Below are 15,804 nucleotides of genomic sequence, written 5' to 3'. Positions count from 1 at the left end.
TCCTGCTGATATCTGACCTCTACCACCAAATCCACTACTCTAACGCACAGATGCAGAATGAGTCTGAGAAGATGCCAAAGTTGTTAGTGCTGATGCATAACTAGAGGATGGATGTGTCGTGTCTATAGGACAATTCCTCCTGATGTGACCTATTTGGCCATATTGGTAGCACACCTTAGCATTACCATCTCTAGAACAATTCCCGAAGTAAAACCTACCACTAGTAGAAAATCGTGTAGCTGAAACACCAGAATGTCTCTGAGGGAAAATGGATTGTGATGCTGCTCCAGAATCTGATCTACGAATCTGCACTGTCCTAGAAGACTGCCCACTATGACCACCCCTTTGAGACATGAGTCCTTGTTGCCCCTGATAACCAAACATAGATCCACCACCACGGTTTGAATAGTTACTGTAAGATCCTTCAATCCTTTGCTTCTTATGTGAATCTTGTCTATTGCCTCCTTTTTCCTTCTTGTTGACCATTGACATTTTCATGCCTTTGATCACCCTCCTGTTGTTGTCCGACGACAACCCCAACATGTTGTTGCACAACCTGTTGTAATCCCTGTAGACCAGCAGCAAACTCTTCCATGGCTGGATTTTCGTGCCTCCTCCTAGGTACTTCAACATCAGCATTCAAACCACGTCCACCAACATTAGCTCTACGCTTATTTCGAGCACAAACTGAAACACGACCTCGTTGACGAGCGCCTTGAGCTTGAGAAATTGACTCATCAACAATTTCCCTTATAGTAGGATTCCTAGTCTTGGGTGGCATTCTCACCTATTCAAAGAACATTAATCAAAGATTGAATAAGATGATATGAAATTGTGGAGAGATAGTGATGATGAATTTAAACACATATTTAGACAACAGATGAGACTCTCATAGAGTGCTAATAACCCTTGCAAGTAGTTTGTGCCCGGGTACACAATTTACTGACAAGAATCTATTATCACCTTATGTTTGCAGCTATTAGGACCTACGACCTGGCTCTGATACAAACTTTTGTCACGACCCAAAAATTTAATGCCGTGACCGGCGCACAAGCTATACTCCTAGCCTAACAAGCATATCAATTAACTTAACAATTAAACAACTAAATCGCTCTTTAACCGTTTAAAAATATATATATGCTTTTTCTCAAAATTTTGACAGAGTATCCTCTGTAACTTCAACATTCCCAAATTTTGTAAAATCCATGTTCAGCTTTCAATCCCGTCATAATTCAAATAACATAATCAAATTGCTTAATACATTTCTCAAAAAAAAAAAACTAAATAGACTTTCTAGACTCCAAAATAGCAGCAATTACATAGACTCAACAAATGTTACAAAAATGGTCCTCGATCAAAGAGGCCTACCAAAAAAAAAAGTATGTTGAGACTTGAATCAAATAATAGATTCCTACTCAACTGCTTGCGAATCTGAAAAAATAAGCAACATAAAGGGGTAAGTCACAAAGACTTGGTGAGGAGACAACAACCACCATCAATTAGAAGGGAAACACAAAAGGCACAAATAACTGTTTAATCGCTTGACATAAATATTAAAAATTCAGTGAATAACGAAACAAAATCAAAATGAACAACCTTAAAATCATTATAAAAATCAAACAAGTAATAATACAAATTTTTAGAACCAAGAGGCGGCTTTATCTCATTGATAGCCCTTTCCTCCTAAGGGTGGCCTTTCCCTTAGGGGCGGCTCCATCTAATGGATGGCCCTCTCCTCCCATTTCCCGCAACGCATCATTAAATATCAATCAGGGAGCTTACATCTCGTTGATAGCCCTTTCCTCCTACGGACCATATTTCTCATAGAGGCGGCTCCATCTAACGGGTAACTCTCCCTAATCACAACGAGGTAATTAGGTGCACCTAACACAGTTAACGATTTAATAATTATAACAACGATTTCTCAAAATACGTATTTAAAATCATTTCATCGTAATTCATGAAAAACATACTCAATCGCGTAACTATTCAAGATTTAAATACTTTAACTCATACGTAAGTCTAATAACATATTATATAACAACGGCAGTTAAATTAAATAATTGACGAAATCGAGATAAAATTCAAAGGTTGTGTTTCCCAAATTTTTCAATAAATACTTTAATATAGAAAACAAGTAAAATAATAATAATAGCATTATATAAAAATATATGACGATGATCGTCGTCAACTCACAGTTATGGAGAATCGTCTAAGTTTGCTCTCTAACAACTCTCAGAGTAGCCGACAAGGTCTCAGTTGACACATCTGAGTATCAAAAATATTTCCAATACTTTAGAAAAATTTATTCTAAAGTTTAGCTAACTCTAGGAAACCCTAAAAATCGTTTAAATATACCATAAGCACAAAAATAAGATTTTTAAACAAAACTACATTTTTTTATGAATTCATACTAGGATTAGAGTTGTGTACTTACCTCAAAGAGTTTCAGTCATCAAATCTCATGAGATGGATACCCTTTTCTCTAGAGCACAAACCCTAACTCAAAAATCCTAACCAAGAGCATTTTTCAATGGTTGTGAGGATGTTAAGTTCATTTGTTAATGGTTGATGGTTTGGGTATTAAAGAGAAAAGAATCAAAGAGAAGGGAAGGAAGAAAAAAAAACAACAAAAAAAATGGGGGGAGGGGAAATGTTCTGTCGAGGAAGAGGGAGAGAGAAAAGGAAGGAAAAATGAATTAGAAAATGAATTAGAAAATGAGGTGGAAAGAAAAAAAGGAAATTTGGTTTTTATTATTATTATTATTATATATATATATATATATATATTTAAAAAAAAAAAATGGGACGTGTCACCACTGTGCTGCGTTTGGCCAGCAAACTGCGTCCAACTAGTATGACAGTGGTGGCCGTGAATCACAACCCTATCGCATTGTTTTCGTGAACAAATCCCATTTCCACATCTGCAATAAGGGTTTTAGAAAGAAATCTCTCGAATACCCCCTTTTTTTCTGTTTTGTTTATTCATTAAGGGTATATTGGTAATTATGTCTTTTAAGTTTTCTCTAAGGTGGGGCTAGGGAGTCAGCAAGACTTGCACCATTCTAGTAGTTCAGATATTTGATTACTTTTTGAACTTCAATAAGTAGTAAAGTTATTTCAGGTATAATTGACCAAAGTTACCATTAAATATTAAATATGAATATCTCATTAATTTTGTATTTTGCTATGTTTTTGGTATTTATGTCTTCTAATGTGATTTATGTTTAGTTTGTAATTGTTTTTGTCTTTACAATAATGGTTATCCCATTATTTTGCTGTAGCAGTTTTGGGATTTGGTGCTCTGCACAGTTATCTGAGATTACTAACACAAGTTGACTGTCCTTATTTGATTGGGAATGCAAAGTTATTTCAGGTATAAGTAGTAAAGTTATTTCAGGTATAAATGACCAAAATTACTAATAAATGTAAAATATGAATATCTCTTGAATTTTGTGTATTTTGCTATTTTTGGGTATTTAAGTATTTTAATGGGATTAATGTTTAGTTTGTAATTGTTTTTGTCTCTCCAATAGTAGTTATCCCGTAATACTGTTTTAGCGGTTTTGGGATCCGGTGCTCTGCATTATTTTCTTAGATTACCAACACAAGTTGACTGTCCTTATTTGATTGGGAATGCAAATTATTTTTTTTATTTGATCAATTTGATTGTAAGTATTCGCTAAGGCCATTTGAGAGTGAATGAATTTGCATCAGTCAAGCTAAAGTTACTCTTATATCTTTGCTTTAGGGCAACCAACGCACTGTAGATGATATTGATAAATGTGTTTTATACATACAGCCGTAACTTACTTGTCCTGATTTCTGGCTCTTACGTCTTCAGTTATTAATAGAATAATGTTTCGTATAGGGCCTCACTTATTACCTATTTTCATTACTTTCTCTCTCAACACTACGCGAAAAAACGGCTTTTACAGCGCTTTTTTTAAGCCATTTACAGCGCTTTTTCAAACAAATAAGCGCTGTGGAAACGAGCGCTGTAAATGATACAACAGCGCTTTTATAAAAGCGCTATAAAACATGTAAATACAACGCGCGCTTGTTATGCACATTTTACAGCGCTTCTTCACAAAAAGCGCTGTAATATGCACCCCGTCATATGAGTTACGGGTGTGCATATTACAGCGCTTTCTCACAAAAGCGCTGTAATATGCCCACCCATAATTTCATATATGGGTGTACATATTACACCGCTTTCTCGAAAAAGCGCTGTAAAATGCCTACCCATAATTTCATATTATGGGTCTGCATTTTACAGCGCTTTTCTTGTACATATTACAGCGCTTTCTCACGAAAGCGCTGTAGAAGGTGCACCATTAAAGCGCTTTACGAGGTAATTAATTACTTACTACTTACTTGCTTATGTAATTACTTATGTATTAAACAAACTTATATATTAACTGTACTTATGTTTTAACTATTGATGTAGGGTGTCACTACATGTGTCCTATACTTGTCCTCGCCGACTCAACGGAAGGTGGGAAAAGGAATATTGTACAATACTTCGGGAGAAGTATTGCACAATATTCCGATCCCCGCGGGCCATGTCAAAGTATCGCCTACGGTTGCTTTCGAACCAACTGCACCGTTGCCCATACCGGACAACGATGGAGATATGAAGTTCTTAAGCGACGCTATTGGCAGTTACGTGGCATGGCCCACACACCTTGTTGCCCTCGAAAAAAAGATTCCCAAGGACAAATCAGTTACATCTCCCGAAAAGGTTTGTCACATTTATTGCCTAAGGTTTTTTATTTTTTCAGATTCAATAAACTAACATTTTACCTCATTTTTGTAGGTCCAAATAAATAAACCACCCCTACAGCCAAAAAAAGGCAGCAGACCTCAAAAATTGGAGGTTAATAGGGCTGCCAAACTACAAAGGCTGGAGGGTAATAAAGCTGCAAAACTTGCAGCAACAAAAAATCTGGATCGGGGAAAATCGGTCGCTGCTGCTGCTGCTCCTAATAAAAGTCAGCCACGCCTTGGTAAATACGGGGCGTGTCTTGACATCCAAATAAAAAGGAACATGGGCAGCAGCAACGATTCGCCCATTGTACAAATGAATCAAGACATCTTTGGAGATGAGTATATTGAGTACCTCGAAAAGGAGCAAATGTACGATCTTCTCGAACATAAGGAGCTGAGTGTTACTGTAATCAGCTTGTACATAAGGTAAAAAATACTTTTAATTGCATTTATTTGTAATTAATTAAATGTATTGGTAATTAATCTAGTTTAAAATTTTCATTGAAGGTTTTTGTACGAGAAGGTCGTGTGCACGAGGAAACTGTCAAATAAATACTCATTCTTGTCTCCGCATAAGATGTCGATGTTCAAACTCGATCCAGACAATGTAAAACACTACATTGTAGATATGTTTTTAAGAAATAAAGAAAGTGATAAATTGTTCTTGGCACCATATAATTCAGGGTACGTAATTTTATCTTTTTTAATTGATGAGAATTTAATTTATTAGTTGTCTATAAACAAAATTGCTTAACCAATTTTTTGTTGTTGTAGGGCACATTGGGTGCTATTTGCAATCAATGCGGTCTCTGAAGTGATATACTATTTGGATCCCGTGCACGGCGATTACACCAATCACCCCGGAATAAAGAATATGCTCGACACGTAAGTAATATTCATTTATTTCTTACATATATATATTTATATATATATATATATAAATATATATATGTAAGAAATAAATGAATATTACTTACGTGTCGAGCATATTCTTTATTCCGGGGTGATTGGTGTAATCGCCGTGCACGGGATCCAAATAGTATATCACTTCAGAGACCGCATTGATTGCAAATAGCACCCAATGTGCCCTACAACAACAAAAAATTGGTTAAGCAATTTTGTTTATAGACAACTAATAAATTAAATTCTCATCAATTAAAAAAGATAAAATTACGTACCCTGAATTATATGGTGCCAAGAACAATTTATCACTTTCTTTATTTCTTAAAAACATATCTACAATGTAGTGTTTTACATTGTCTGGATCGAGTTTGAACATCGACATCTTATGCGGAGACAAGAATGAGTATTTATTTGACAGTTTCCTCGTGCACACGACCTTCTCGTACAAAAACCTTCAATGAAAATTTTAAACTAGATTAATTACCAATACATTTAATTAATTACAAATAAATGCAATTAAAAGTATTTTTTACCTTATGTACAAGCTGATTACAGTAACACTCAGCTCCTTATGTTCGAGAAGATCGTACATTTGCTCCTTTTCGAGGTATTCAATATACTCATCTCCAAAGATGTCTTGATTCATTTGTACAATGGGCGAATCGTTGCTGCTGCCCATGTTCCTTTTTATTTGGATGTCAAGACACGCCCCGTATTTACCAAGGCGTGGCTGACTTTTATTAGGAGCAGCAGCAGCAGCGACCGATTTTCCCCGATCCAGATTTTTTGTTGCTGCAAGTTTTGCAGCTTTATTACCCTCCAGCCTTTGTAGTTTGGCAGCCCTATTAACCTCCAATTTTTGAGGTCTGCTGCCTTTTTTTGGCTGTAGGGGTGGTTTATTTATTTGGACCTACAAAAATGAGGTAAAATGTTAGTTTATTGAATCTGAAAAAATAAAAAACCTTAGGCAATAAATGTGACAAACCTTTTCGGGAGATGTAACTGATTTGTCCTTGGGAATCTTTTTTTCGAGGGCAACAAGGTGTGTGGGCCATGCCACGTAACTGCCAATAGCGTCGCTTAAGAACTTCATATCTCCATCGTTGTCCGGTATGGGCAACGGTGCAGTTGGTTCGAAAGCAACCGTAGGCGATACTTTGACATGGCCCGCGGGGATCGGAATATTGTGCAATACTTCTCCCGAAGTATTGTGCAATATTCCTTTTCCCACCTTCCGTTGAGTCGGCGAGGACAAGTATAGGACACATGTAGTGACACCCTACATCAATAGTTAAAACATAAGTACAGTTAATATATAAGTTTGTTTAATACATAAGTAATTACATAAGCAAGTAAGTAGTAAGTAATTAATTACCTCGGGAATACTCTTCAAACCGACGTTGCAACTCCCGGTTTCACTCTCCATTTGTATTTCAGGTTGGAGCTGAACCGGAAGTTGCTTGTCTTTATTCGTATTCACCAAGAGTGCCACTTGCTCCGATAAGATTCTGAGCTTCTCTAATACTTCCTCGTTGGAAGGTTTTTGGCGCTTCTCTTGAGGAAAAAAGCTTTTGGGAGTTACGCCAAATCCTTTCCCCCTCACTCGACCGGAATACTCAGGGACATTAAACACTTTCCCAAGAATGTCCCTGCACGTATCCTTGTTGCCCTCTTGAGTTTCAGAACTTTGTTCAATAGTTTCCTAAAATACATGTAACATTAAAAAGATAAGTTCAATAGCATTTTTAAAATACAATATTAAAAAATATTAAAGTGATAATATACTTACACAAAGTTCTACAACTTTCTTGACATTTTCATTATCAACCACTCCTTCTTTGTTAACACGCGCTTCCTTCCATAAGATATGACGACCCAAGGGTTGATCGGCTTGGGTGTCTTTTCTCTATTCGTTAAAATCATAAACAAAATAATACAAATTAGTTACACACTATAGTTTATAATACAAATTACAAGTGATGTTTAATTACTTACAATTTTTTGTTCAAGGCGTGCATATCCCATACGTGATTTCTTGTATGGGTGTTTTGGGTTGCTTGCCCGTTCGCGATTTGCCTTACTAATATTCTATATAAAAAAAAAATAGCAATTGTGTAAAAATTTAAAATACGCTACGAATATGAATAATAAAACACAAATGCTAATAAATTAATCACTTACGACAAACGCCGGGTCAGAACGTTTGGAAACAAATGCACTCCATTCATCCTTTGATATATAATGTTGATATATCTTTGGAGGTTCAGCATTTGTGTTTCCTTCTCTATCTTTTAGATAGAAATTTGAGAGATGGGATCTAAATCCACGATGGATTTTCCCAGCAACTCTCAAAACATATGACTTTCGTTCCTCATCAAGAACAAAAGTGGTCTGCAATGAAAACAATTATAAGTAATGTATTTTACAGAAAAAAAATTATAAATGACAAAAGAGTAGATCAAAATATTTACTTGAATGTCATTCCAGATGATATCTTTGGCATCCTTCAACGCCTTATCTCTCCAGTTGTCTATTGTTATTGGGACATTTTGACGAACAACAGCCCCAATGTAGCTTACAAACATGGAGCTGTTGGGGTCAACTGGCTGACCACTCTCGTTCCAGCCAACCTAATAAACTCATATAGTAAGTACATGCCCTAAACCCTAAAAAAAGATAAAAAAACACACAGCAAACAGAGTATATATAGTATACCTCAAATTTAATGCCACTGCTCCGTGCTTTAATCACCCTTTGCATGATAGTTGCACCACGTTTGACTTCTTTTTCGTAAGTCTTAGAGGTGCCAACTTCTTCATTTTGAACTTCTAAATCTTTGTTTGTATCCATTTAACTACAACAAGTTCAACATGCACTTTAGTATAACATCAACAAGCTCAACATGGATCATGCATTATTATAAACAAACTCAACATGTATCAGTATATCTTAAAAAAGCTCAACATGCATTCTAATGATTACAAAAATTTAATAACATCAATACCTGAATAATGATGGTTCGAAGAAAGACGAAATGCAAAGAAAAGAGGGTTTGCAGAAAGTTCACAGAAATATGGTTCACAGAAATACGGTTTGAAGAAATACGTAATGAGGGTTACGTATTTCAATGAAAATATATTGTGTGAAATGGGAGAGATGATCTTGGATGGAAATAAGGTTCGAAATGAAGGAGATGATCGTGGAAATAAGGTTCGTAAAGGACGGGATGATAGGGTTTGCAAAAGAAGAGAAGAAATGAAGGTTGAGATGAAGGTTACGTAATGAAGAGGAAACTGAAGAGGTAACTGTTATATATACGTAACACTTTTACAGCGCTTTTTATAAGCCTTTTACAGCGCTTATTTTGTAAAGCGCTCTAAAAGGCTTCTTTAGTTAAATTTTTAAAAGGCTCTTTTACAGCGCTTTTTTCAAATAAGCGCTGTAAAAGACCTCCGTGTGTTATTATGTTATTTGAATGCCTTTTACAGCGCTTTTTTCAAATAAGCGCTGTAAAAGACCTCCGTGTGTTATTATGTTATTTGAATGCCTTTTACAGCGCTTTTTTCAAATAAGCGCTGTAAAAGACCTCCGTGTGTTATTATGTTATATGAATGCCTTTTACAGCGCTTTCACACATAAGCGCTCTAAAAGGCTTCTTTAGTTAAATTTTTAAAAGGCTCTTTTACAGCGCTTTTTTCAAATAAGCGCTGTAAAAGACCTCCGTGTGTTATTATGTTATATGAATGCCTTTTACAGCGCTTTCACACATAAGCGCTCTAAAAGGCTTCTTTAGTTAAATTTTTAAAAGGCTCTTTTACAGCGCTTTTTTCAAATAAGCGCTGTAAAAGACCTCCGTGTGTTATTATGTTATTTGAATGCCTTTTACAGCGCTTTTACACATAAGCGCTCTAAAATGTCTCTTTATGTTAATTTTAAGAGGCTCTTTTACAGCGCTTTTCCCAAATAAGCGCTGTAAAAGACCTCCGTGTGTTATTATGTTATATGAATGTTTTTTAAAGCCTTTTACAGCGCTTTTCCACATAAGCGCTCTAAAATGTCTCTTTATGTTAATTTTAAAAGGCTCTTTTACAGCGCTTTTTCCAAATAAGCGCTGTAAAAGGCCTTATTGTTTTTGTGTTTTGTTATGTTATGTTATTTTTTAAACAAGCTCAACATGCATGCAAAACCCACATAGTAGTAACTGGTCACCACAAAAATCCCTTCCTCTTCACCAAACTCTTCTCCTTTTATGCATCTTCTTCACAAACATCAAAGCTTACTCTTTCACAATTCAATCTCCACCTCAACACCCTTTTTATCTCTTTACATTCTCTTTCCTTCTTAAATCGAAACTTAATTGGTATTCAGGATCATTGCCATGTTGCGAAAAATGGGTTTGTGTCTGGTGTTTTTGGGGATTCCCATGATGCGTACAAGGTGTTTGAAGAAATGGGTTTGTGTCTGATGTTTTTTGGATTCCCATGATGCGTACAAGGTGTTTGAAGAAATGGGTTTGTGTCTGATGTTTTTTGGATTCCCATGATGCGTACAAGGTGTTTGAAGAAATTAGGTGTCTGATGAATATTATTTTTAAAGCTTTTTTACAGCGCTTTGTCAAATAAGCGCTGTAAAATGTCTTTTTTACTCACTTTCAAAAGAGTCGTTTACAGCGCTTTGTGTGAAAAGCGCTGTAAAAGGTATAAAACACTCATTATTTTATTTTTAAAAGGATCTTTTACAGCGCTTTTTAAGATAAGCGCTGTAAAATGTCTCTTTATTTTATTTTTGTGTTTGGTTTATTTGGGTTGGGATGACATTAAAAACATTTTTATCATTGTTTATTGGATTAAAAATATTGTTATCATTGTCTTTATCACAATACTTTAGGAGATGATGAATTATTAGAAATGAGTATTCTGAAGAATCTATATATATATATGCACTGAGCAAAAGAGAATCTCTCTATTCAGTTCAGTTCAGTTCATGTAAATTACTAATTTATATTCAGTTCAGTTCATGTAAATCAAGCTAAATATAAAACACTCATTGTTACATGAACTTGGTATAAAACACTCAAATCAAGCTAAATATAAGCAGAAAATAAATTAATCAGAAAATAAATTAATCAGAACTTAGTATAAAACACTCAATTCAGATTACATGCATATTTACAATAACACAGTTCAGATTACATGCATAGCTTATATAAAACAATTAAACATATATATACATTAAGATGCCCTTCTTCTTTTCCTGGTGACATTCACATTTGTTTGTCCATTTACAATACGAAACGATGGATTAATCCAAATTCCCTCATCATGATCATCTCTAAGATATAAACCATCATCAGTTGAATCAATTTCATGTGGTTGTTGTGATGTTGCAAATAAAAGATCATTACCAACATCTTCATCATTATTGTTATCATCACTTATTTTATTGGTCGATAGGACAACAGACCATTTATCATTAGAAGGATCAGTGACATAAAACACTTGTTGAGCTTGCGACGCTAAAATAAAAGGCTCGTCTTTGTATCCCACCCTATTAAAATCGACAAGCAAGAATCCTGACTCATCAATCCGAACGCCATTATTATTATCGACCCACTTGCAACCAAATATGGGAACACGAAACATTGTGTAGTCTAACTCCCATATGCGCTCGATAACCCCAAAATATGATAGATTTGCATATATTGGGTTTTTGTCTTTTGCACTTGAGACATGCATCGCTTCAGCTACGAGAGTGACTCCACTATTTTGCATAGTGGTCTGATCATCTTGTTCTTTGGTATAAAATGTGTAGCCGTTAATAACATAACCAGTGTAAGAAAAGACATGTAAGCTCGGACCATTTGCTAGCCACCTCAATCTATTTGAAATTGATCCGGGGTCTATATCAAATTTTGACATTATGTGATTTTTTAACCATGTTACAAAACTTCGATTGTGCTCTCGAGTTATCCAATTTTGATTCCTATTCATGTTCAAACGAGATAACTGATCAATGTGTATTGTAACATACGGTTGAACCTCATCATCATTGTGCAGAACATACAATTGTGCCTGCTCCCATTCTGTCCTTGATATAGTCAGTAGTCTCCTTCCAGTTATCCCTTCTCCTGATAGTCTTCCCGAATGACGAGACATGGGAAGCCCTATGGATTCAACATTGGACAGATATTCAGTACAAAATTCAGCAGCCTCTTCAACAATGTATCGTTCAGCAATACAACCTTCTGGTCGACTTCTACTTTTTACGTACCCTTTTAATATTTTCATATATCGTTCTATCGGATACATCCATCTCATATAAGCTGGCCCACAAAGTTGTGTCTCCTTAACCAGATGAACAGTAAGGTGAACCATTATATCAAAAAACGATGGTGGGAAATACATTTCAAGCTCACACAAAGTAACAACAATTTCCCTCTGCAATGTCGGTAATTTCTGAGGGTCGATCACTTTACTACAAATTTCCCTGAAGAAGAAACATAATCTAGTTAAGGCTAGTCGAACTTTTTCAGGTAAAATGGAACGTATACCTATTGGTAGCAAATGCTCCATTATAATATGACAATCATGGGTCTTCAAACCTTTTAACTTGAGGTCTTTCATACAAACCAAATTTTTAATGTTCGAAGAGTATCCTTCTGGAACTTTAACTTCGTGTAGAAATTTACATAAAACAATTTTTTCCTTTCTAGATAGAGTATGAGCGGCTGGAGGTAGATATGTGCGATTTCCTTTCTTTACTGGAGCCAGTTCATTTCTTATTCCCATATCGACCAAGTCCAATCTTGCATTGACGCCATCTTTAGACTTTCCTGGAACATTGAGTAACGTACCAATAACACTTTCAAATACATTTTTCTCAATATGCATCACATCGAGGAAATGTCTTACATACAATGACTTCCAATATGGCAATTCAAAGAAAATTGACTTTTTCTTCCACCCAGTTTTCACCAGCTCTCCCGCAAAAGGTTTGCCAAATTTATTGGTCAAACCTTGTACTTTTTCAAGTATTTGATATCCAGTCGGTGCTAAAGGAGCTTTACCTTCCTCTGATTTTCCATTGAATGCATTTCTCCACCCACGATACTGATGACTATAAGGTAAAAATCTACGATGTCCAAGAAACACATTCTTCTTACAATGTTTCAACCGCATCCAATTTGTACTCTCTTCACATATAGGACATGCACACTGACCTTTAATGCTATATCCTGATAAATTACCATATGCTGGAAAATCATTAATTGTGCCGAACAACATAGCCCTCAAATTGAAACATTCTTTCTTATACCCATCATAAACTTCCACACCTGTCTCCCACATACTTTTTAAATTTTCGATTAGAGGAGTCAAGTATACGTCGATATCATTCCCCGGTTGTTTGGGTCCAGAAATTAACAGAGACAACATCATAAACTTACGCTTCATACATAACCATGGAGGTAGGTTATATATTACCAAAATCACAGGCCACGTGCTATGTGAGATGCTTTGAAGACCATGTGGATTCATTCCATCAGTAGAAAGTGCAAGTCTTAGATTTCTTGACTCTATCCCGAATTCAGGATACTCGTGATCAATTTTTGCCCATTGTGGGGAATCTGCAGGGTGTCGAAACATTCCATCTCTAATTCTTTCATCTGCATGCCATGTCAAGTGTTTTGAATCTTCTTCACTGCGATACATGCGCCTAAATCTTGGTATTATAGGAAAATACCACACGACTTTTGCTGGAGTAGATTCTTTCTTCTTATATCGAGAGACATTGCATTTCGGACACGCCTTAAGTAGTTCATATTCGTTTCGAAATAAAATGCAATCGTTAGGACACGCATGAATCCTTTCGTAACTCATTCCAATAGAACACAAAATCCGTTTAGCCTCGTAGGTTCGACTGGGAAGTTCATTATCATCTGGCAACATATCTTTTATGAGTGTTAATAATTCTGTAAAGCTTTTATCAGACCATCCATTACTCGCTTTTAAGTTGTACAACTTTAATATCGCTGACAGTCTTGTGAATTTAGTACAACCATTATATAATTCTTTCTCTGCATCACTCAACAAACTTTCAAACATTTTAGGACAATCTCGAAGATCTTCTTCAACTGCTTTTGCAATCTCATCAACTCGGTCCGGCTCATATGTATCTGTATCGAAATCAGTTGAAGCATATGTAGAACTATTCTCAAAATTAATGTTTCCTTTTTTTTTCTCACCATGTCTTATCCAACATGTGTAGCTTTGATCAATTCCATTACATACTAGATGTCCTTCTAATTCATCTTCTCTAACACGTTTTCCAAAACAACATTTTAAACAAGGACAAACTACTCTATTTGGATCTTTTGCATTCTTCACTGCAAACTCAACAAACTCCTTCACTCCAATTTCATACTCTTTTGACAATCGATTGGCTGAAATCCATTTCCTATCCATATTATACCACCTATATAAATGCAGTAACAAAAATAATAAGCTTTCAAAACATATCAACAAGTTTCAAAAAGAAACCAATATCAACTAAAAATTTCAAAACAGAACAGATCATGTGGTATGCGTTTTTGACAATTTCAAAACAGAACAGATCATGTGTAAAAAATACCTTAGACAACGTAGATGGCCGCACAGTACGTAGAGGATATTAGGGTTCGCAACGTATATAATTATTTGAAAGATGTAGAGGATATGAGGGTTTCCAACGTATATAATTATTTGAAAGATGTATTTTACAGCGCTTGTGAAAAAAGCGCTATAATAGGTAGTTAAATTCAATGAAAGCGCATGTGTTTTACAGCGCTTGTGAAAAAAGCGCTGTAATAAGTAGTTAAATTCAATGAAAGCGCATGTATTTTACAGCGCTTGTGAAAAAAGCGCTATAATAGGTAGTTAAATTCAATGAAAGCGCATGTGTTTTACAGCGCTTGTGAAAAAAGCGCTGTAATAAGTAGTTAAATTCAATGAAAGCGCATGTGTTTTACAGCGCTTGTGAAAAAAGCGCTGTAACTGATTCGCGAAAGCGCTTCCGTTTACAGCGCTTTTTTGACAAGCGCTGTAAAATCCTTATAACGTGATGCGCAAACGTTATATGACCTACTACAGCGCTTGTTTTACAGCGCTTTACATAAAAAGCGCTGTAATAGGTTCCGTTATTTTTAAAATATAATTACAACAGCGCTTGTGTTTAGAAAGCGCTGTAAAATGGGCGCTGTTAAATGTCATTTCTGGCGTAGTGCAAACATACTAACAATGGTTATTTAGTTGAGAATAAGGTCCACACAACAAATGCATGAATATACAAATGTGCCTGTATGACTATGTCAATCCAATGAATAACAACACTACTGCTACCAAATAGAAAACATAAGACAAATCAAACTTTTAAATGACAGTACTTCTGCTATACTCCATCAAGAACGTCACCAAGTTGAACTTAATTCTCAAGACATATGCTGCAAATCGTTTGAAAACACCACAAAATAACGTCACCAAGATGCTGCCTGTGTTAACAATGAAAAGAGGAAGAAAGAGGAAGAAGATAAACAACCACTCTAGGGTTTCATAACATATAATGAACAAAACTGAAGTTAATAGGGTTACACTGAGTATATATATAAGAAAATAGAATTGTCTAGAATTGTCTAAAATACCCTTACTACTAATATATAATAATATTATCTAACATCTCCCATCAACAGATAGGAACCACCAAAGAAGTAGCACCACGAAACCAAATCCAAACAAACCAAGGAGCAACAACCATATCAAAATCAACAGATAGGAACCACCAAAGAAGTAGCACCACGAAACCAAATCCAAACAAACCAAGGAGCAACAACCATATCAAAATCAACAGATAGGAACCACCAAAGAAGTAGCACCACGAAACCAAATCCAAACAAACCAAGGAGCAACAACCATATCAAAATCAACAGATAGGAACCACCAAAGAAGTAGCACCACGAAACCAAATCCAAACAAACCAAGGAGCAACAACCATATCAAAATCAACAGATAGGAACCACCAAAGAAGTAGCACCACGAAACCAAATCCAAACAAACCAAGGAGCAACAACCATATCAAAATCAACAGATAGGAACAACCAAA

General features: G+C 35.6%; 1 protein-coding gene across 1 annotated transcript; it reads right to left on the bottom strand.

Annotated features, from left to right (window-relative positions):
• Nucleotides 1-454: 454 nt before the first annotated feature.
• LOC140918769 (uncharacterized) lies at nucleotides 455-14,923 on the bottom strand. The gene is made up of 4 exons (XM_073363565.1): nucleotides 14,302-14,923; nucleotides 13,056-14,145; nucleotides 964-1,062; nucleotides 455-787 (listed from the first exon to the last, which is right to left on the bottom strand). The coding sequence occupies exons 2-4, from the start codon at nucleotides 14,133-14,135 to the stop codon at nucleotides 455-457; spliced, it is 1,512 nt and encodes a 503-aa protein (XP_073219666.1). The 5' UTR covers nucleotides 14,136-14,145; nucleotides 14,302-14,923.
• Between the last annotated feature and the right edge of the window lie 881 nt (nucleotides 14,924-15,804).

This window comes from Cicer arietinum, chromosome 7 (genome assembly GCF_000331145.2).
Source record: "Cicer arietinum cultivar CDC Frontier isolate Library 1 chromosome 7, Cicar.CDCFrontier_v2.0, whole genome shotgun sequence".
Lineage (NCBI taxonomy): Eukaryota > Viridiplantae > Streptophyta > Magnoliopsida > Fabales > Fabaceae > Cicer > Cicer arietinum.
The sequence above is the reverse complement of the archived record's forward strand: the minus strand, read 5'-3'. Positions and strand labels throughout refer to the sequence as shown.